This window comes from Moschus berezovskii, chromosome 13 (genome assembly GCF_049115385.1).
Source record: "Moschus berezovskii isolate FMDL1 chromosome 13, NW_MosBer_1.0, whole genome shotgun sequence".
Classification (NCBI taxonomy): domain Eukaryota; kingdom Metazoa; phylum Chordata; class Mammalia; order Artiodactyla; family Moschidae; genus Moschus; species Moschus berezovskii.
Genome location: NC_142472.1, coordinates 75,778,322 through 75,800,262, shown reverse-complemented (window position 1 = coordinate 75,800,262; position 21,941 = coordinate 75,778,322). Strand labels below are relative to the sequence as shown.

The following is a 21,941-nucleotide window of genomic DNA, read 5'->3' as shown; positions in this document are numbered from 1 at the left end:
AAGCCTTCTTAAGTGAACAATGCAAAGAAATACAGGAAAACAATAGAATAGGAAACACTAGAGAATTCTTCTGGAGAAGGCAATGGCAACCCACTCCAGTGTTCTTGCCTGGAGAATCCCAGGGACGGCTGAGCCTGGTGGGCTGCCGTCTATGGGGTCGCACAGAGTCGGACACGACTGACATGACTTAGCAGCAGCAGCGGCAGAGAATTCTTCAAGAAAACTGGAGATATCAAGGGAACCTTTCATGCACGGATCATCATAATACAGGACAGAAAAGGGGGGCCTAAAAAGCAGCATAAGAGATTAGAAAGAAGTGGCAAAAATACACAGAACTAAATAAAAAAGGTTTTAATGACCTGGAAAACCATGATGGTATGTATGGTCACTCACCTAGAGTCAGACATCCTCGAGTGTGAAGTCAATTGAGCCTTAGGAAACATTACTATGAACAAAGCTAGTGGAGGAGATGGAATTCCAGCTGAACTAGTTCAAATCCTTAAAAATGATGCTGTTAAAGTGCTGCACTCAATATGCCAGCAAATTTGGAAAACTCAGCAGTGGCCACAAGACTGGAAAAGGTCAGTTTTCATTCTAATCCCAAAGAAGGGCAATGCCAAAGAATGTTCAAACTACCGGACGACTGCACTCATTTCACATGCTAGCAAGGTAATGCTCAAAACCCTTCAAGCCAGGCTTTAATAGTACATGAACCGAGAACTTCTGGATGTACAAGCTCAATTTAGGAAAGGCAGAGGAACCAGAGATCAAATTGCCAACATTCCTTGCATCATACGGAAAGTAAAGGAATTCCAGGAAAACATCTACTTCTGCTTCACTGACTATACTAGAGCCTTTGACTGTGTGGATCACAAGAAACTGTGGAAAATTCCTCAAGAGATGAGAATACCACACCACCTTACGTCTCTTCTGAGAAATCTGTATGCAGGTCAAGAAGCAACAGTTAGAATGGGACACAGAACAACGGACTGGTTCGAAATTGGGATAGGAGTACATGACAGCTGTATATCGTCACCCTGCTTATTTAACTTCTATGTGGAGTGCATCATGTGAAATGCTGGACTGGATGAATCACAAGCTGGAATCAAGATTGCTGGGAGAAATATCAACAACTTCAGATATGCAGATGACACCACCCTTATGGCAGAAAGTGAAGAGGAACTAAAGAGCCTCTTGATGAAAGTGAAAGAGGAGACTGAAAAAGCTGGCTTAAAACTCAACATTCAAAAAACTAAGATTGTGGCATCCGACCCCATCATTTCATGGCAAATAGAAGGGGAAAAACTAGAAACAGTGACAGACTTTATTTTCTTGGGCTCCAAAATCACTGCACAGTGACTACAGTCATGAAATTATAATACTCTTGCTCCTTGGAAGGAAAGCTATGACAAACCTAGACAGTGTATTAAAAAGCAGAGACATTACTTTGCCAACCAAGGTCCGTAGAGTCAAAGATTATGGTTTTCCCAGTAGTCATGTACAGATGTGAGAGTTGGACAAAAAAGACTGAGCACCAAAGAACTGATGCTTTTGAACTGTGGTGTTGAAAAAGACTCTTGAGAGTCTCCTGAACTGCAAGGAGATCAAACCAGTCTATCCTAAAGGAAATCAGTCCTGAATATTCATTGGAAGGACTGTTGAAGCTGAAACTCCAGTACTTTGGCCACCTGATGGGAAAAGCTGACTCACTGGAAAAGATCCGGATGCTGGGAAAGATTGAGGGCAGGAGGAGAAGGGGACGACAGAGGATGAGATGGTTGGATGGCATCACCGACTCAATGGACATGAGTGTGAGCAAGCTCCGGGAGATAGTGAAGGACAGGGAAGCCAGGCGGGCTGCAGTCCACAGGGTTGTAAAGAGTCGGACATGACTTAGTGACTAAACAACAATCAAAATGCAGTTGAAACCCATGTTGTTTAAGGGTCAACTGTATACCCCACATAGGGAAGAATATACATAATGTAAAAGAATATATATGTACCACGCAGCTTAAATAGAATATTGCTGAAAGTGAAAGTCACTCAGTCGTGTCTGACTCTTTGCGACCCCATGGACTATACAGTCCATGCAATTCTCCAGGCCAGAATACTGGAATGGGTAGCCTTTCCCTTCTCCAGGGTATCTTCCCAACCCAGGGACCGAACCTAGGTCTCCCACACTGTAGTCAGATTCTTTACCAGCTGAGCCACAAAGAATATTTCTAAATGCCCTTTCCGTTCCGTTCCATCGCTTAGTCGTGTCCGACTCTTTGCGACCCCCGTGGACTGTAGCCTACCAGGCTTCTCCGTCCATGGGATTCTCCAGGCAAGAATACTGGAGTGGGTTACCGTTTCCTTCTCCAGGGGATCTTCCCGACCCAGGGATCGAACCCGGGTCTCCCGCATTGGTGGCAGACGCTTTAACCTCTGAGCCACCAGGGAAGCCCTTTTAAACCGCCCATTTGCCCCCTTCCAAACCAGAAGCTATGTCATGCCTCCCAGAAATAACCACTACCTAAAATTTTAAAATAATTGTTTCTTTGTATTTCTTTATATTTTAACATATATGTATAGATCCTTAAGACTTTTATGAAGCACTATAATGAGGAATCCCAGAAACTGGGGTTGACCATTTGGGGAAATAGAAACAGAAAGTCTATATAACAACTACATTTTCAAGTCCCCTCCCTCAATCTGTAGGAGGCAGGAGGTAGTCTTTAGAGAATGAAATAAGGAAAGTTCCAGCCTTGAATCTTCAAAGGGACAAAGGAAGGCAAGCGTGAGGCACAAGACTGAAAAAGAGGATTAAGTAAAGTTTGCTGACTGAATGGGGAGACCTTGACTTTACCGTCAGGTGTGTCCTGGGCGAGCCTTCTTAGGAGAAAACTACCCAAGAGAAAAAGTTCTACAAATGCTGACATTTCAGGGGCCCTAATAAAAAAAGCCGACTCACTCCCCGACTGTTGAAACTTATTACTGGATAAGTGGCGCCCATGCACTCAGAGTTTTTAGAACCTCACTCTTAAATGTATACATACAGCCAAGGAGCTACTTTGTCCAAACAGGAGGGAATATGAACACACTGGGGACTTTGAACCCATGATCCAGTGTCACCTTTTTTTTTTAGAAAATCTTTTATGTATTTATTTATTTAGCTTTTTATCTGGCAGCTCTGGGTCTTACTTGCAGCACAAGGGATCTTTCATCGTGGCATGCAGTATCTCTTAGTTGTGGCACGTGGGATTTAGTTCCCTGACTAGGGATTGAACTCGGGCCCTCTGCAATGGGAGTGTGGCGTCTTAGCCACTGGACCACCAGGGAAGTCCCTCCAGTGTCATCTTTAAAGGGTTTGTGCAAGAAGACAGACACTAACATAAAGCTCTTTCTAAATGCCGAACGGTTTTCTAAGATGTGAGAAAAGAGTTGCAAGTGCAGAGGTGAAAGGACCGGCTTACCTGTGGGGATGTGGACAAGTCTGACAGCACTATCTGTTGTGTTAACATGCTGCCCTCCTGCTCCTTTGGCTCGAAATGTATCTACTCGCAAGTCCTTAGGGTCCACTTTCACATCCACCTAGATCCAAAAGTACAATATGAGTAAATTCCATACTCAACAAATGCTTAAATTGATCCCAAGGTCTTTCAAATAAACCGTACTTTTTTAAATCAGTCATTTGACTAAGAGGTGAAATGACTTATAACAAAGAACCATAAACACCCTTTTAAAAACAGATCCTATTTTAAATACTGATTTATAAGACCACTGAATTATGTAATCTTTCAAAAGTTTTATTATCTATCATCCCACAAAGCTGTATTAGATACAAAACATATTTTTTAAAAAAGGCAGAAGACATGAATAGACATTTTTCAAAAGAAGACACTCAAGTGGCCAATAGGCACATGAAAAGATGCTCCACATCATTAATCATCAGAGAAACGCAAATCAAAACCACGGTGATGTATCACCTTGCATCTGTCAGAATGGCTATCATCAGAAAGAATGGCTATCATCCAATGTCAGGGAGGATATGCAGAAAGGGAAGCCCTGTACACTGTTGGTGGGAATGTAAATTGATACATCACTGTGGAAAGTAGCATGGAGGTTTCTCAAAAAAAATAAAAATAGAACTAACATATCCAGCAATTCCACTCCTGGGTATATATCTGAATATAAAAACCCTAACTCAAAGAGATATATTTACCCCAATGTTCACAGCAGTATTGCTTATAACAGCCAAGATATGGAAGCTACGTAAGTATCCATGAATGGATAAAGATGTGGTACACACACACACACACACACACACTGGAATATTGCTCAGCCAGAAAAAATGAAATTTTGCTATTTGCAACAACATAAATGAACTTGGAGGGTACTGTGCTTAGTGAAATAAGTTGAACAGAGAAAGACAAATATGTATAGTATCACTTATATATGGAGTCTAAAAATTAAAACACACTAGTGTTCAGAAAACAAAGATCATGGCATCTAGTCCCATCACTTCATGGGAAATCGATGGGGAAACAGTGGAAACAGTGTCAGACTTTATTTTTTGAGCTCCAAAATCACAGCAGATGGTGAGTGCAGCCATGAAATTAAAAGATGCTTACTCCTTGGAAGGAAAGTTATGACCAACCTAGATAGCATATTAAAAAGCAGAGACATTACTTTGTCAACAAAGGTCCATCTAGTCAAGGCTATGGTTTTCCCCGTGGTCATGTATGGATGTGAGAGTTGGACTGTGAAGAGGGCTGATCACCGAAGAATTGATGCTTTTGATCTGTAGTGTTGGAGAAGACTCTTGAGAGTCCCTTGGACTGCAAGGGGATCCAACCAGTCCATTCTAAAGGAGATCAGTCCTGGGTGTTCATTGGAAGGACTGATGCTAAAGCTGAAACTCCAATACTTTGGCCACCTCATGCGACGAGTTGACTCACTGGAAAAGACTCTGATGCTGGGAGGGATTGGGGGCGGGAGGAGACGGGGACGACAGAGAATGAGATGGCTGGATGGCATCACCGACTCTATGGATGTGAGTTTGAGTGAACTCCGGGAGTTGGTGTTGGACAGGGAGGCCTGTCGTGCTGTGATTCATGGGGTCGCAGAGAGTTGGACACGACTGAGCGACTGAACTGAACTGAGTGAGTATAACAAAAAAAGAAATGGACTCAAACTAGTGGTTACCAGTGAGGACAGGAAAAGGGGGAGGAGAAGAATAGATGTAGGGGAGTAAGAAATACACACTATTATGTATAAAATAAATGAACTATAAGGATATATTGCACAGCACAGGGAAGAAAGCCAATATTTTATGATAACTATAAATGGCATATAACCTTTCAAAATAGTGAATTACTATGCTGTACACCTGAAACATAATATTGTAAATCAACTATACCTCAATTTTTTCAAAAGAAAAATAATAGTGATTATATCTTACTGAATTTAAAAAATAAATCCATGTCTATAATGAAGTCACAGACGTACGAAATTCAATATATGCGTTTATAATGAGGTAAAATAAAAGTGGAAAGAGAAAGAGCAGAAAGGAGGAGGGAAGGTAGCGGGGAGGAAAGTGCTTCACAGTAAAGAACACCCGTTAATAAGTGCAGAAAGAATGATGAAATTAGAAAATCATCATTTTGAAGCACCAAACTAAATAACTAATTCAGGCAAAGATCACTACTGGATGTTAAAGACCATGGAAGAAAAGTTGTTGGGAATAGGATATATTACTTATATTACTATATTATTGTATTACCTAGATTATTTCCTTATTATAAAGGGAGAAATACATTTTCACAATTGGGATTTTTTTTGTGGTCACCAACTTTACTAAATGCTCAAAGTGATCCTCACTAAAATTGGGGCATCTGATATTCTATGACTGGTGATGAGACGCAACATGAATATAATGACACCTGCAAAGTATTCTTGCTCCAAATGTATAACCTGAATAGAATGGAATATTTAAATACAACTTTTCATAGAAGGCAGGAGATAAAGGAACAAGTTAAAGAGTGTTATAAGGAAACAGTCAGACGAATCCAGAACGTGGAACACTCTACAAGACAAAAGGTCTAGACTCTTCAAATTGTCAAAGTCATTAAAAAAAAAAAGGTTGGAAGACTGTTCCACGCATAAAGAGTTATAACAACAAACTGCAATAAGTGAAACTTGATAGCATCCTGGTTTAAGAAAATAGCTATAAAGATACTTTTTGATGACTGAGGAAACTATTAACTGAACTAAGTATTAATTGTGATATTGTGATTTATGGTAAGAAATATATATTGTTCAGTTCTCAGGAGAGAGCTCATAAAACCCTTGGATATTTTCCTAAGTGATAAGAGTGACAAAAGTGTCCTTTGTTATTCATAACAAGCCCCTTTGAACCACATTTGACTTTATGTTAATAAGGTGATATTTGGAAAACCCTGGATAACCACAGCATGTGGACTGATGGCCAGAGGAACCAAACAGGACTAGCTGAAAGCTCCACCTCAATCTCCAGGGAGGGGAGAGGGGCCGGAGGTTGAATTAATCCCCAAAATCTATTTATTTAACCAATCATGTCTATGTATGGAAGATTCCCTAAAAGTCCCCCAAGCACAGGGTTCAGAGCTCTTCCAGGCTGGTGAACAGGTGAAGCTTCAAGGTAGGTGGTGAGCCTGGAGAGGGTATGGAAGCCCTACACCTCTTTGTGGTCTCTGAGTTTCTTCCATCTGGCCCTTCCTGAGTTACATTTTTTGTAATAAAGCAGTGGTCTAGTAAGTATGCGGAGAAGGCAATGGCAAGCCACTCCAGTACTTTTGCCTGGAAAATCGCATGGACAGAGGAGCCTGGTAGGCTGCAGTCCATGAGGTCGCTACTAGTTGGACACGACTGAGCGACTTCACTTTCACTTTCACACATTGGAGAAGGAAATGGCAACCCACTCCAGTGTTCTTGCCTGGAGAATCCCAGGGACGGCGGAGCCTGGTCGGCTTCCGTCTGGGGCCGCACAGAGTCGGACACGACTGAAGTGACTTAGCAGCAGCAGCTAGTAAGTATGAGCTTCCCAGGTGGCTCAGTGGTAAAGAATCCACCTGCCAACGCAGGAGACTCGAGTTCTATCCCTGGGTTGGGAAGATCCCCTGAAGAAAGGCATGGCAACCCACACCAGTATTCTTGCCTGGAGAATTCCACGGACAGAGGTCCGTGGGGTCACAGAGAGTCGGACACGACAGCATGCACGCGCTAGTAAGGACACTGTTTTCCTGTGTTCTGAGAGCCCCTTTAGTAAATTACTGAGACTAAGTAGGGGGGTCACGGGACCCTCTGGATGCAGGAACACAGGAGACAGCCTGGTCTCGCGTCCGGCTCTGACGTGGGAGGGGCGGCTGTCCTGCGGGGCTGCGTCCAGCTTGTGGAACCTTAGCCACTTCCCCAGGGAGACGGTGTCAGACGTGAGCTGAACTGTAGGACGGTCACTTGTTGTCCACAGAGAATGGAGGGACTGCTTCGTGGGGGAAAAGAAGTTCACACGTTTGGGGTGCAGAAGCATTCTGTAAGTAGAACGCACAGGAGCTTTTCGTGGACAGTCAAACTCCGGTGGATCTTCACGGATAATGGTTCGGGGTTCCTGCAGGGGGTTACCTCATCTGGGTGGGGGAGGACGATCACCGACATCGTTCCCGTGTGAATACGCTGCATCCGGGATGACAGCCCCACCTCCGGGATTCGCTGAACCCGGTGAATCCCACCTTCATACTTCAAGTGCTTATAGACGTTATCACCGGAAATTCGGGCCGCCGCATGATGGAGCCCACCTATGAAAAAAAAAGTTCCAGCGTAATAATAAATTCTACTTTGAAAGGCATCAAGACCTTAAATGGCCTTCAGCAAAGGCCTCTGTGAGCACAGAGCCTGAGATGAGAACAGAAAGTAGGTCCAAAAAGACGTTTTCCCAACACAAGTGTATTAATATGTAATAGGAAACATGCCAAAAAATTGCTTATGGTTATCTCTGGAGAACAGAACAACAGCATGTTTTTCATCTTAAATTTTTTTGTTGCAAAGTTTTATATGATGAACAAATTTCACTTTTATAAAAATAGTATTAGAAAAAAGAATACTGGGACATTTTCTGCATTGAATCAATGCGATCTTAGGCTAATTTGGTGCCATATATAAGAGTGCTCAGTAACACAGCAATTTAAAATGATGAATAATTCTGTAGGTCCTCCCAAGCTTTCAAGAATCTATTGAAATTCAATTCTTGCTTGTCTGTGAAGCGGGAAAATAAGCACAATGCCTAAGCTAGCTTCTTACTGAACATATTGTTTAAAAAAATCTTTTTATTGTAAAATAATATACAGACGTAGAAAACCACATGAATCAAATGCATGGTTCAAGAGAACTTTATCAGGCACCTGCAAAGCCCTCCCATAGATCCGCCTTTCCTACAATCCTCTCCCTTTCTCAGGTAACCAGTACTTTTTATTCCCTTCCATACTATAATTTTATCACCTAATGTGCTGCCCTAGGCACTACAGTGTAGTCTTGTCCATTTAAAACAGTTGATACGTCTTTCAAATCTCAGTCTATAAGTTCATCACCCAAATCAAGTTATCCATTGAGGAACCAGGGCTATTCACATAGAAATTTCCCACAGCTTGGTTTTGCTGACTGCATACTCTTGGCTTGCTTCAATCTCTTTTCTGCCCTCTGTACTGGCTGCTACTGGGCAGCTGGATCCAGAAACTAGATTGAACTCTTTGGCAAGACAACAGGAGACAGACAATGTCTGGCTGTCTGTTTTTATGGCTTTGACAATGTTTGATGCTTCATATACCACAGAGGTTGTAAAAGGGTGATAGTCCAATTCTATGGGCTTCCCTTGTGGCTCAGCTGGTAAAGAATCCACCTGCACTGCAGGAGACCTGGGTCCGATCCCTGGGTTGGAAAGATCCCCTGGAGAAGGGAAAAGCTACCCACTCCAGTATTCTGGCCTGGAGGATTCCAGGGACTGTATAGTCCATGGGGTCACAAAGAATCGGACATAACTGAGTGACTTAAAACAAAAAACAAAAAACCTAGATTCAGCCATTTCTCCAAGAAGCCCTGGTTCCTTCTGAAGGAAAATAATATTTCAATGTTTTCAATATTTGGGAACTAGGGATATTCACTAATACTGGGCTGGTCATTGTTTCTAGACCTTTTCAATGGACAGAGATAGGAAATACCTCATGAGTTTACAGGGATGTTGAGAAACAATTCCTTATCAGTTTCTTGCATTTCTCCACATCTTGTAAACAAGGAACTGCCCGCCCTTTTGTTCCAGAATATCTTTTTAAGGGTATTTGTTTAGTGAACAGCTTTGGAGATAATGTCTCCCTCTAGAGCAAAGGAAAAGTGCCTGCCAATGTAGGAGACATGGATGCCATCCCTGGTCGGGAAGATCTCACATGCTGTGGAGCAACTAAACCTGTGCGCCACAGCTACTGAGCCTGTGCTCTAGAGCCGGGGAACCACGATTACTGAAGCCCACACACCCTAGAGCCCATGCTCTGCAACAAGAGAAGCCACCGCAACTACAGAGGAGCCCCTGCTCACCTCAACTAGAGAAAAAGCCCACGTGGCCCACCCAGCACAGCCAAGGAAAAGATTCCACCTTCCGATGCAGGGGACATGGGTTTGATCCCTGATCAGAGAACTAAGATCCTACATGCTGCAGGGCAACTAAGCCTGCGTGCATGGCAATGGAGACTCAGCAAAATAAAATAGACTTGAGAACCCCAAGCTCAGGATTCCTCTCGTGTTTTGAAACCCACCATGTGGGCAGGTGTCATCTAACCTTCTTCCGGTTGCCCTTTGGGACGTGGAGCTCATGAAACCAGCACAAAAATGCTGATATTCTGGTTGCTGCTACTACCATGAGTCATAAACCATCCTTCAGTGGTGGCCCGCTCCAGTATTCTTGCCTGGAGAATCCCATGGATGGAGCAGCCTGGTGGGCTACAGTCCATGGGGTCACAAAGAGTCGGACACGACTGAGTGTCTCACACACACACACACACACATGAAAATGACTTGCTAAATTCCTGTCTTGCAAGTAGGATAAAATCTCAGACAACTTTTTCTTGATAACTGATACTTCTAATATAAATTAAAGATCACTATGTCTTCTCTAACACTCCTGTGTCACTTGCTTTCCATACTGAGGATCTTGGTTCCCAAAGACAGAGAAGATACCAGAATCAGAGTCTCTCATAATTACTCTTCTATTTTATCCCATATTTCATAAACAACAGTCTCAGAATGCCAGTACTAGTTCCGCCACCAGTATGATTACTAAAAACATTATAAAACTGTTTTGCATGTGCTCTTCCCATTCTCCTCCCCATTTTGCAAATGACTGCACTCTGTACTGTCAGATCTAACAGTCCTTATATACTGTACTTTTTCCTCTTAGTCCTCAACTAGACCTAGTTCTATAGATAATCATGTATTTAATACTCCCCTTTAGGGAAAGTGAAAGCGTTAGTTGCTCAGTCGTGTCTGATTCTGCAACTCCATGTACTGTAGCCCGCCAGGCTCCTCTGTCCATGGGATTCCCCAGGCAAGAATACCATTTTCTACTCCAGGGGATCTTCCCAACCCAGGGAGAGAACTCAGGTTTCCTGCATTGCAGGCAGATTCTTTACTGTCTGAGCCACCAGGAAAGCCTGGGAGAGAGACTGGCAGTATAAATTGCTGGCATGTACTGACTTTCTCAAGAGGACCCAGTCTTGCCCTATTCAAGGGGTTTTATGTCTACAAACTGGCTCACGTCTGGGAACTGACTAAGGGGCCATGACTTCTGTTTTTATGACTCAGGTTAGACTTTTGTTCACTTGACCTAGAACTTTTCTGCTTATACAGATCAAATAAGAATTTAGTAGGCTTCCATTCTTTACTCCCAGGGACACATGTCAACCAGCCAATGCCCTGTCTGCATAAGTCAGCCTGTTCCAATTGCTCTTTTACTTTGCTGTCCATTACGGTAACCACGCCCATATTGCCTTTGGCCACTGAGTGTCAACACTGCTACCTTGAGATCCAATTACTCCAACTGCCCCTGCTGCTGCTGCTGCTGCTGCTAAGTCACTTCAGTCGTGTCCGACTCTCTGTGACCCCATAGACGGAAGCCCACCAGGCTCCCCCGTCCCTGGGATTCTCCAGGCAAGAACACTGGAGTGGGTTGCCATTTCCTTCTCCAATGTGTGAAAGTGAAAAGTGAAAGTGAAGTCACTCAGTCGTGTCCGACCCTTAGCGACCCCACGGACTGCAGCCAACCAGGCTCCTCCATCCATGGGATTTTCCAACTGCCCCTAGGTTTCCCAATTCATCTACTAGAGTTCCCACTGTAAGGTCTTGGCTGTAAGTAAAAGCTACCAGAGTGCCACCAGGGCTCCCTTCATAAATTTATTTCTCGATAGTTGTGGTGAAAAGTATAATATCTGGACACATTAAATTAACCACCATGTTATTTTTATTTATTTAGTTATTTTTTTATGCCTTGACGTGTGGCCTGCAGGATCTTAGTTCACCAACTAGAGATCAAACCCATGCCCCCGGGACTGGGAGCACTGCCTCTTAACCACTGGACCACCAGAGAAGTCCCAACCACCACATTACTTTAATGACCTCTCCCTGAATTCAGCTGGTGAGCAGAAAATAACAAAACATAATTATAAACATTAATCGGTTGGGAAGGAAGAGAGAATATAATAAACTTCATTTGTTTTTGTTTTTCAGTCACCAAGTCCTGTCTGACTCTTTTGCAACCCCATGGACTATAGCCTGCCAGGCTCCTCTGTCCATGGTGGGACTTTCCAGGCAAGAATACTAGAGTGGGTTGCCATTTCCTTCTCCAGGAGATCTTCCCAACCCAGGGATTGAACCCGAGTCTCCTGCATTATAAGTGGGTTCTTTACCACTGAGCCACTCAGGGAAGCCCCCTTTAATTTGAAAGACATTTTTCTCAACTCCCTAGAAATCAGAAATTCAGAATGACAGTGACAGACCTACACTACATGTCAAGAGCCATCACCCTGCAAAGACTAATCTTGTAATCACATAGTATTGACTACTTATGTAATGGTTGAAGATTTTCCCTATCTGTCCCAAGATCACAAAACTAAAAGACTTGAAGTCATTTGATATATGAATCTTTACATTTAAATGTATTTTTTCCCAATCTTAGCTTCCAGTGCTATTTGAATCTCTGTGAGTTCCCTATATTTCAGTTAAACGTTAAGTATGTACATACACACACACACACACACACACACACATATATATATATATATGCTGTGCTAAGTCTCTTTAGTTGTGTCCAACTCTTTGCAACCCTATGGATGGTAGCCAACCAGGCTCCCCTGTCCACGGGATTCTCCTGGCAAGAATACTGGAGCGGGTTGCCACGGTCTCCTCCAGGGGATCTTCCTGACCCAGGGATCAAGCCTGAATCTCTAAAGTCTCCTGTATTGGCAAGCAGGCTCTTTACCACTAGTGCCACCTGGGAAGCCCTACACATATACTTTAACATACATATTTTATAAGATAGATACTTTTTCCCCCATCTCTATTTTAGTCTTTCCCTATCCATATCTTTGTCTTCTCCTCATTACAGTAAATAAAATTATATTTTATAATTCTAATGGATAAAGGTTTATTCTTAGGTTTTAAAGGTATATGCGTAGAGTATTAAGGTTTTTTTTCCTTTTTTTTTTTTTGGTGGTAGGTGAGACATGGACCTTAGTTCCCCGACTAGGGATCGAACCCAGGCCCACAGCAATGAAAGCAGAGAATCCTAACCACTGGACTGCCATGGAATTCCCCAAATTTTTTCGTTTTTGATAAAAGGATTTTTAACCTTTTTTTTCCTTCTATTTTGTATACAATAATCTGTTTCTTTTTTGAAACATGTATTTACTTCGCTCATGGCTGTGCTGGGTCTTTGCTGCAGGGCACAGGCCTTCTCCAGCTGTAGGAAGCAGGGGCGACTCTCTAGTTGTGCTGGGCCTCTCACTGTTGTGGTTTCTCTTGTTGTGGAGACGGGCTCCAGGCCTGCCGGCTTCAGCTGCTGTGGTCTGTGGGCTCAAGAGCACGGGCTCAGTACTTGCGGTACACGGGCTCAGCTGCTCCATGGTACATGGGATCTTCCAGGACCAGGTATTGAAACCATGTCTTAACCACTGAGCCATCAGGAAAGCTCAACTTTGTACTTTTTAAAATATGTTTTATTTTATTTTGCTAGGGAGTCAGTGTATCTAAAAAAAAGATACACTGTCTGCTCTGTGTCCCTGGAGCAGAATCTCTCCTCCCAATGTCAAGTTCATCTCCCTTTCATTGTTGAAAGTTGAGTTCAGTGTATACACCTGAGATGACACTTTCTTTTCTAATGCTGTTTCTGAGTACAGTCTTGAAACTCTCTCCTCTCCTGCGCCTACAACATATACTGTCCTCATCCTTGTTCCTGCTTACCTGACTCCTTTTTCTCTTTTGCCAACTAGTCTGTTTTTCTAAGAGTGGCCATTCTCCATGGTTTGGGACCCTCTCTATAGACTCTCCCTCACTCATTCTCTCGGCACCAGCCAACATCTCTGTTCTGTGCTGTGCTTAGCCACTCAGTCATGTCCGACGCTTTGTGACCCCACAGACTGTAGCCCACCAGGCTCCTCTGTCCACAGGGATTCTCCAGGCAAGAATCCTGGAGTGGGTTTCCATGTCCTCCTCCAGGGGATCTTCCCAACCCAGGAATCGAACCAGGGTTTCCTGCATTGCAGGTGGATTCTTTACCAGCTGAGCAACAGGGAAGCCCCCATCTCTGTTCTGCTAACAGCTATCAAATATCTCTCCGCAAATCTATTCTCTCACCAAAGCTCTGACTATACAACTTCAGCACTTACTGGATATTTCTAAAGGGATATTCACTATAACAACACACACAATCATGCAAAAACCACTTTCCCTGTTGTTCCCAAGTGGAGTCTGCCTTCCAATTTCTATTTCATTTGGCATGAATGAATACTGCAATCGTCTCAGCTAGAAAGATTAGGTCCCTGTGTCCCATTTCCTTTGTGTCCGAATAAACTAATGGGATGTAGTGTGGAGTTAAATCTAACCCCAGGACTGCCATTACTTACTGTGTGATCTTGGATTAGTTACTTACTCTCTGAGCCTAGATTTTCATCTGTGAAATAGGATTAACAATACCCATCTCACAGGGTTTTAAGGATCAAATGACCCACACCGCATGCCAGACACAGTTGGCAAGCAATAGTTTCTCTCATCAGTTACCAGATTCTGCCCATTCTTCCTCTGAAGGTCTCTCATATGTCTACTCCCAATTCTAACTCTTAGTCATACTTGGTTACTCTAATAACCTCTCAGCCACCTGCCTTAAATTTAGCCTCTTCAATCCATCTTTCACACTGCTGTCAAAATAATCTTAAAACTAATTTTTGGTTACCAAAGAGGAAAGAGGGGCAGAGATTTAGAAGATTTGGATTAACATATATACACTACTATACATAAACTGGGCTTCCCTTGTGGCTCAGGTGGTAAAGAATCCACCTGCCATGCGGGAAACCTGGGTTTGACCCCTGGGTTGGGAAGACCCCCTGGAGAAGGGAAAGGCTACCCACCCCAGTATTCTGGCCTGGAGAATTCCATGGACTGTATAGTCCATGAGGTCGCAAAGAGTCAGACAGGACTGAGTGACTTTCACTTCACGTACATAAAACAGAAGACCTACAAGGACCTACGGTATAGCACAGAGAATTATGTGTGTGTGTGTGTGTGTGAATCACTGTGATAGATAGCAAAAATTGAAAACATACTATTAACCAATTATACTTCAATAAAAAAGAAAAATAATCTTCTTACAATACATATTTATCAAATGATATTCTTATTAACAAAATGTTCAGCAGCTCCCTAATAATCAGGCGTGTTCGGCTTTCTTGTCTGCTGCAAAGCTACTCTTTCAAACCTATTTCCTCTCACTTCTCATCACAAATATCCCGATTAACTGGCTTCGCCACTTCTACACACACAGCAAGACGTTCCCCATCATCATGCCGTTGCTTGGATTACTCCTTCCCTCTGCTCTCCTGGTCTTCCCCTTTCCTGACCACCGGCTATACTTCAAATCTGTACCAACCACACACTTCCTATGCGCGCCACTGGTTTTCATTTCCCTGGATTGTGTCACTTATGTGAATCTTCTTTCCCCGCTCTGATCATCTGTGGGTTATTACTCATGGGCCCTCTGTCTACTATGGTGTATTTTTGTGTAACCAAGCAGATTAAAAAACTTCCAGATGGATTAAAAGAATGGAACAAAAAAGAATTATCAGCTGTTCTAATTTAACATACTTGAGTATTTAAAACTTTAAAGACTTGCACTAGTTTCTTATTGTTTATGTTGTCTAAGTTTTTATCAGTCCAGCTTGAGTGGGAGCATATTGAAACTAAAGATAAATGACTAACTTTTTCTTCATTCCCATAAACCTCTAACACATTATACATACTTTAGAGTAAAAAGTTTAGTACATCTTGGCTTTGAATAACAGAACAATGATTTCCCAGGCACGGCATTTATCAGCCCTCCACAGGGAAAGTTTTTCTGATTCATATGTTCCTTTCTGAGAGGACTCCTCTCTCTCCCATTCTCTTCTTCTATAGCAAGAATTCTACTGTAGTAAGCCACTGCGATTGATGAGTCCATGTCACAATATTTAGTAGATATAGACGACATGTTTTAAAAAACAGGACAACATGGTTCTAATCAAAAGCAGAGAAAAAGACTGTTCTATATGCCTATGTCTCTTTTGCAGTCTCGTATACAGGGTTCAGGTTACCATCTTTCTAAATTCCATATATATGTGTTAGTATACTGTATTGATGTTTTTCTTTCTGGCTTACTTCACTCTGTATAATAGGCTCCAGTTTCATCCACCTCATTAAAACTGATTCAAATGCATTCTTTTTGATGGCTGAAAAATACTCCATTGTGTATATGTACCAAAGCTTTCTTATCCATTCATCTGCAGATGGACATCTAGGTTGCTTCCATGTCCTGGCTATTATAAACAGTGCTGCAATGAACATTGGAGTACATGTGTCTCTTTCAATTCTGGTTTCCTCGGTGTGTATGCCCAGGAGTGCGATCGCTGGATCATATGGCAGTTCTATTTCTAGTTTTTTGAGGAATCTCCACACTGTTCTCCATAGTGGCTGTACTAGTTTGCATTCCCACCAACAGTGTAAGAGGGTTCCCTTTTCTCCACACTCTCTCCAGCATTTATGCATGTAGACTTTTGGATAGCAACCATTCTGACTGGTGTGAAATGGTATCTCATTGTGGTTTTGATTTGCATTTCTCTGATTATGAGGGATGTTGAGACATAGGCATATACAACAGTCTTTGGGACTCTGTGGGAGAGGGTGAAGGTGGGATGATTGGGGAGAACGGCATTGTAGCATGTATATTATCATAAGTGACCAGTCCAGGTTCGACGCATGATACAGGATGCTTGGGGCTGGTGCACGGGGATGACATGGAGGGAGGATATGGGGAAGAGGGAGGTGGGAGGGGGGTTCAAGAAACAGAACACATGTACACCCGGGGCAGATTCATGTCAATGTATGGCAAAACCAACCAATATATTAATGTAAGGTAAAAAAAAAAAAGCAGAGAAAAAATAATTTTCAGCATCATCTATGGACAAAATCCTCAAACACACCTACCATAATCAGCTGGTGTATAATTCAGAAGTTCAAATCTCCAGTGTTTGTAGCTTGAATAATTCTGGTACATATCAAATATTTCTCGGGTAAACTGTTGGCAGATATCACCTAAAAGAAAATTTTAAATATCCAGTCAGTATACGTTTTCCAAAGAAGACATACAGATGGACAATAGGCACATGAAAAGATGTTCAACATCACTAATTATTAGAGAAATGCAAATCAAAACTACAAAGGAGGTATCGATTCACACTGGTCAGAATGGCCACCATTAAAAAGTCTACGAAGAACAAATGCTGGAGAAGGTGTGGAGAGAAAGGAACCCTCCAACATTGTTGGTGGGAATGTAAACTGGTAGAGTCACTATGGAAAACAGTATGGAGGTTCCTTAAAAAACTAAAAATAGAGTTGCCATATGACTCACAACCCTATTCCTGGGCATGTATCTGGAGAAAACTCTAATACAAAAAGGCACATGCACCTTAGTGTTCACTGCAGCATTATTGACAATAGCCAAGACATGGAAACAACCTAAATGTCCACTGACAGATAAGTAGGTAAAGAAGGTCTGGCATACATGTACAATGGAATACTACTCAGCCTTAGAAAAGAACAAAGTAGTGCCATCTGTGCAGCAATATGGATGGACCTAGAGATTATCTTACAAAATGAAGTAAGTCAGAAGAGAAAGAAAAATATCAAATGATATCACTTCCATGTAGAATCTAAAATATGACTCAAATGAACTTATTTATGAAACAGACTTATACAGACATCAATTTATGTTTACCAAAGGGGACAGGGGATGCTGCTGCTGCTGCTAAGTCGCTTCAGTCGTGTCCGACTCTGTGCGACCGCATAGACGGCAGCCCATAGGATTTTCCAGGCAAGAGTACTGGAGTGGGTTGCCATTGCCTTCTCCGGGATAGGGGATGAGGAGGGATAAATGAGGAGTCTGGGATTAGCAGATACATAATACTATATACATAATAGATCAACAACAACGTTCTATTGTATAGCACACTAGAATTGAATATATTCAATATCCTATAATAAACCAAATTAAAAAAATACGAAAAAGAATAAATATATAGGTGTAACTGAATCACTGTATGTTAGAAACTAAGACAATACTATAAATCAACTATACTTCAATAAAAATAAAATTTCTGCTTTTTCTAGGAGAAGAAATTCCAGGAAATTTTAGGAAAGTCCTCCTTAAGTATTGATATAAGGTCCCTTAGAAGTTGAGAAGTAACTACTTCCAAAGGGAAACACATTTAACAAACTTTTAAAGTTACAGTGTGTCAAATCAAGGTAACGTTCAAGTATTTTTTAAGATCATTTACAATAAAATTGTTTTACTGACCTCCAGTCGTTCTTCCAGATGTCACTTCTAAAATAACATCATTTTTGTCATATTTCTCCTTTGGCAGTAGAATCTGGAAAAGCTGAAAAGGAGGAAAAATCAGTATTAGTGTGTATAGTTTCCATGGTATGCTGTTATTACTTGAACTTAGACAAGAGATTCCCAAATATTAATAAAATGAGTAATTAATAAAATCATAGATCACCCCAAAAGAGGTATGGCTTTAATAAGTAGACCGGACAGGGAGGCCTGGCGTGCTGTGATTCATGGGGTCGCAAAGAGTCGGTCACGACTGAGCGACTGAACTGAACTGAACTGAATTAGGCCTAAGATAAGCAATCAGTTTATGTTAAACAATGAAGTTACTTGTTGGGATAGTTTCTACAATGCTATCAAATTATCTCAATTTTCTAAAATGCAGACGTTTAGATCAAAGTCCAGTGTTCCATTCAGTTTTCTTCAGATTCTGCTTCTAGTAGTCCTGAACAGTAGCTTCTTTCATCTAATGAAAGAAGGCTTTCAAAGTCTTCATTTGGAGAAAATGAGGACTTTTTATATATGATTACATGTTCTCTCCCACAATAAATGCCAGTGCCAGGCCATGCCGTGTCTTCTTAGCAGAGTTGCTGTTTAAAGAGTAGATTGAGGACTCCCAAGATAAGACTCAAATATTTTATTAGGGTAATAAGAAAAAGAGGGACTTTCTGATAAAGAACCTATTTCCCTTAGGAAGAAAAAGGAAGCAGTTTTATTTTTATTATTACTAAAAGGTCTTTCAAATCAAACTGAAATTACCCATGTATCATGATTCTTCCTACTGATAGTGTTTGAAATAGTCCATCTCTGCTAGAAATGATATGGCCTGATGGACAGAATATTAGACTAGGAGTCAGACGTCTGACTTCTGTTTTTGACTAGCTGTTTACATCAGGGAAAAAAATATTGATACCTCACCACATCCTCCTCAACCCCTCAAAAAGCCTCTCCAGAGATTATTATCATACTAAGTGAAGTAAGCCAGAGAGAGAAAGACAAATATCATATACTGTTGCTTATCTGTGGAATCTTAAAAAAAAAAAAATGGAATACAAATGAACTTATTTACAAAACAGAAATAGATACACAGACATAGAAAACAAACTTAGGGTCATCAAAGGGAAAAGGGGGAGGGATATATTGAGAGTTTGGGATTAACATACATATATATATATAAACAACAAGGACCTACTGTATAGGACAGGGAATTATACTGAAAATTTTGTAATAACCTATAATGAAAAGGAAGCTGAGAAAGAAGACATATGTGTGTGTGTGTGTGTGTGTGTGTGTGTGTGTAACAGAATAACTGTACTGTACACCTGAAACTAACACGACACTGTAAATCAACTATACTTCAATTAAAAAAAAAAGCGCGTCTACTGGATCCCTAGAGTAGGGAAGACTGAAGGCAGGAGGATGGCAAACATGACAAAGGGAACATAAGACGCAGGGCTGCATCTCCACTTTCTTTCAGACAATCCATCCACTGAGCTAGAAAGGGCTAAAGACTTACATTAACCCATTGTCTCCACAGTCTTGGACTCGTTCCATAATTAACCTAAGCAGCATGGACCACTCCCTTTTTCTAAGACTTAAAAACCCTGGACTCCCCCCCTTGTTGAAGTAGATTCAGCTTTGGAATACTTTTGTCTGGAGGTAGGGGTCTTGTTCTTTTCTTTGCCATCACAATCTCTTCATCTCAATCTCATTCTGTCGTAAATTATAGCACTAAACCCAACATTATCAATCATTCTAAGAGAAGACTTAACAAAACTGGTGTTCAGAAAGTACTTTAAGCACCAAAACATAATCTAGCAAGAACAGTATTCCTTTATATTCATAGTATTAGGTTCAGTTTACCTCTTAAAACATACCTCACTGTATAACATGTTGATTTTCTGAGCAATGGTTTGCCTCTCTTCCAATGCAAGTTCTTGTAGCTGTTTTTCATCTTGTTTATTTAGACCTGCAAACCATCAAATAATAGTGAAAATGTTTAAATACTCACAAAGAAACTCTTAAATAGCTACCTAATCTCTATCTACTAGGTTTTATCTAATAGTAAAGATGCTTAAATACTCACCAAGAAACTCTTAAAAAGGTACCTAAACTCAATCTGCTAAATTTTATCTTGTGAAGACAAGGAATTATAAAAAAGAACTATTACAATAGATAGAGAATATTAATTAAGTATTTGCTAAGTATGTCAAAATAAGTGGAATGGCAAACCACTTCAGTATACTTGCCTTGAGAACCCCATGAACAGTATCAAAAGGCAAAATGACAGGATACTGAATGAGGAATTCCCCAGGTCGGTAGGTGCCCAGTATGCTACTGGAGCCCAGTGGAGAAATAACTCCAGAAAGAATGAAGGGATGGAGCCAAAGCGAAACAAATACCCAGTTGTGGATGTGACTGGTGATAAAAGCAAGGTCCGGTGCTGTAAAGAGCAATATTGCATGGGAACCTGGAATGTTAGGTCCATGAATCAAGGCAAATTGGAAGTGGTCAAACAGGAGATGACAAGAGTGAACGTCGACATTCTAGGAATCAGTGAACTAAAATGGACTGGAATGGGTGAATTTAACTCAGATGACCATTATATCTACTACTGTGGGCAGGAATCCCTTAGAAGAAATGGAGTGGCCATCATGGTCAACAAAAGTCCGAAATGCAATCTTAAAAACGACAGAATGATTTCTGTTAGTTTCCAAGGCAAACCATTCAATATTACAGTAATCCAAGTCTATGCCCCAACCAGTAATGCTGAAGAAGCCGAAGTTGAATGGTTCTATGAAGACCTACAAGACCTTTTAGAACTAACACCCCAAAAAGATGTCCTTTTCATTATAGGGGACTGGAATGCAAAAGTAGGAAGTCAAGAAACACCTGGAGTAACAGGCAAATTTGGCCTTGGAGCACAGAATGGAGCAGGGCAAAGGCTAATAGAGTTTTGCCAAGAGAACGCACTGGTCATAGCAAACACCCTCTTCCAACAACACAAGAGAAGACTCTACACATGGACATCACCAGATGGTCAACACTGAAATCAGATTGATTTTATTCTTTGCAGCCAAAGATGGAGAAGCTCTATACAGTTAGCAAAAACAAGACCAGGAGCTGACTGTGGCTCAGATCATGAACTCCTTATTGCCAAATTCAGACTGAAATTGAAGAAAGGAGGGAAAACCACTAGACCATTCAGATATGACCTAAATCAAATCCCTTATGATTATACAATGGAAGTAAGAAATAGATTTAAGGGACTAGATCTGATAGATAGAGTGCCTGATGAGCTCTGGATGGAGGTTCGTGACATTGTACAGGAGACAGGGACCAAGACCATCCCCATGGAAAAGAAATGCAAAAAAGCAAAATGGCTGTCTGAGGAGGCCTTACAAATAGCTGTGAAAAGAAGAGAAGCGAAAAGCAAAGGAGAAAAGGAAAGATATAAGCATCTGAATGCAGAGTTCCAAAGAATAGCTAGGAGAGATAAGAAAGCCTTCCTCAAAGATCAATGCAAAGAAATAGAGGAAAACAACAGAACAGGAAAAACAAGAGATCTTTTCAAGAAAATTAGAGATATCAAGGGAACATTTCATGCAAAGATGGGCTCGATAAAGGACAGAAATGGTATGGACCTAACAGAAGCAGAAGATATTAAGAAGAGGTGGCAAGAATACACAGAAGAACTGTACAAAAAAGATCTTCACGATGAAGATAATCACAATGGCGTGATCACTCACCT

General features: G+C 41.4%; 1 protein-coding gene across 3 annotated transcripts in view; it reads right to left on the bottom strand.

Annotated features, from left to right (window-relative positions):
• The window catches only part of MTRF1 (mitochondrial translation release factor 1), a 44,823-nt gene that overhangs the window by 13,148 nt on the left and 9,734 nt on the right, over positions 1-21,941 (bottom strand). For all 3 annotated transcript variants that reach the window (XM_055426026.2, XM_055426028.2, XM_055426025.2), the window contains exons 3-7: positions 20,068-20,159; positions 18,155-18,236; positions 16,786-16,893; positions 7,642-7,814; positions 3,456-3,573 (exon numbers count right to left, since the gene is read on the bottom strand). In XM_055426026.2, coding sequence (XP_055282001.2) covers positions 3,456-3,573; positions 7,642-7,814; positions 16,786-16,893; positions 18,155-18,236; positions 20,068-20,159 — 573 coding nt within the window. The remainder of the gene's footprint in view (positions 1-3,455; positions 3,574-7,641; positions 7,815-16,785; positions 16,894-18,154; positions 18,237-20,067; positions 20,160-21,941) is intronic.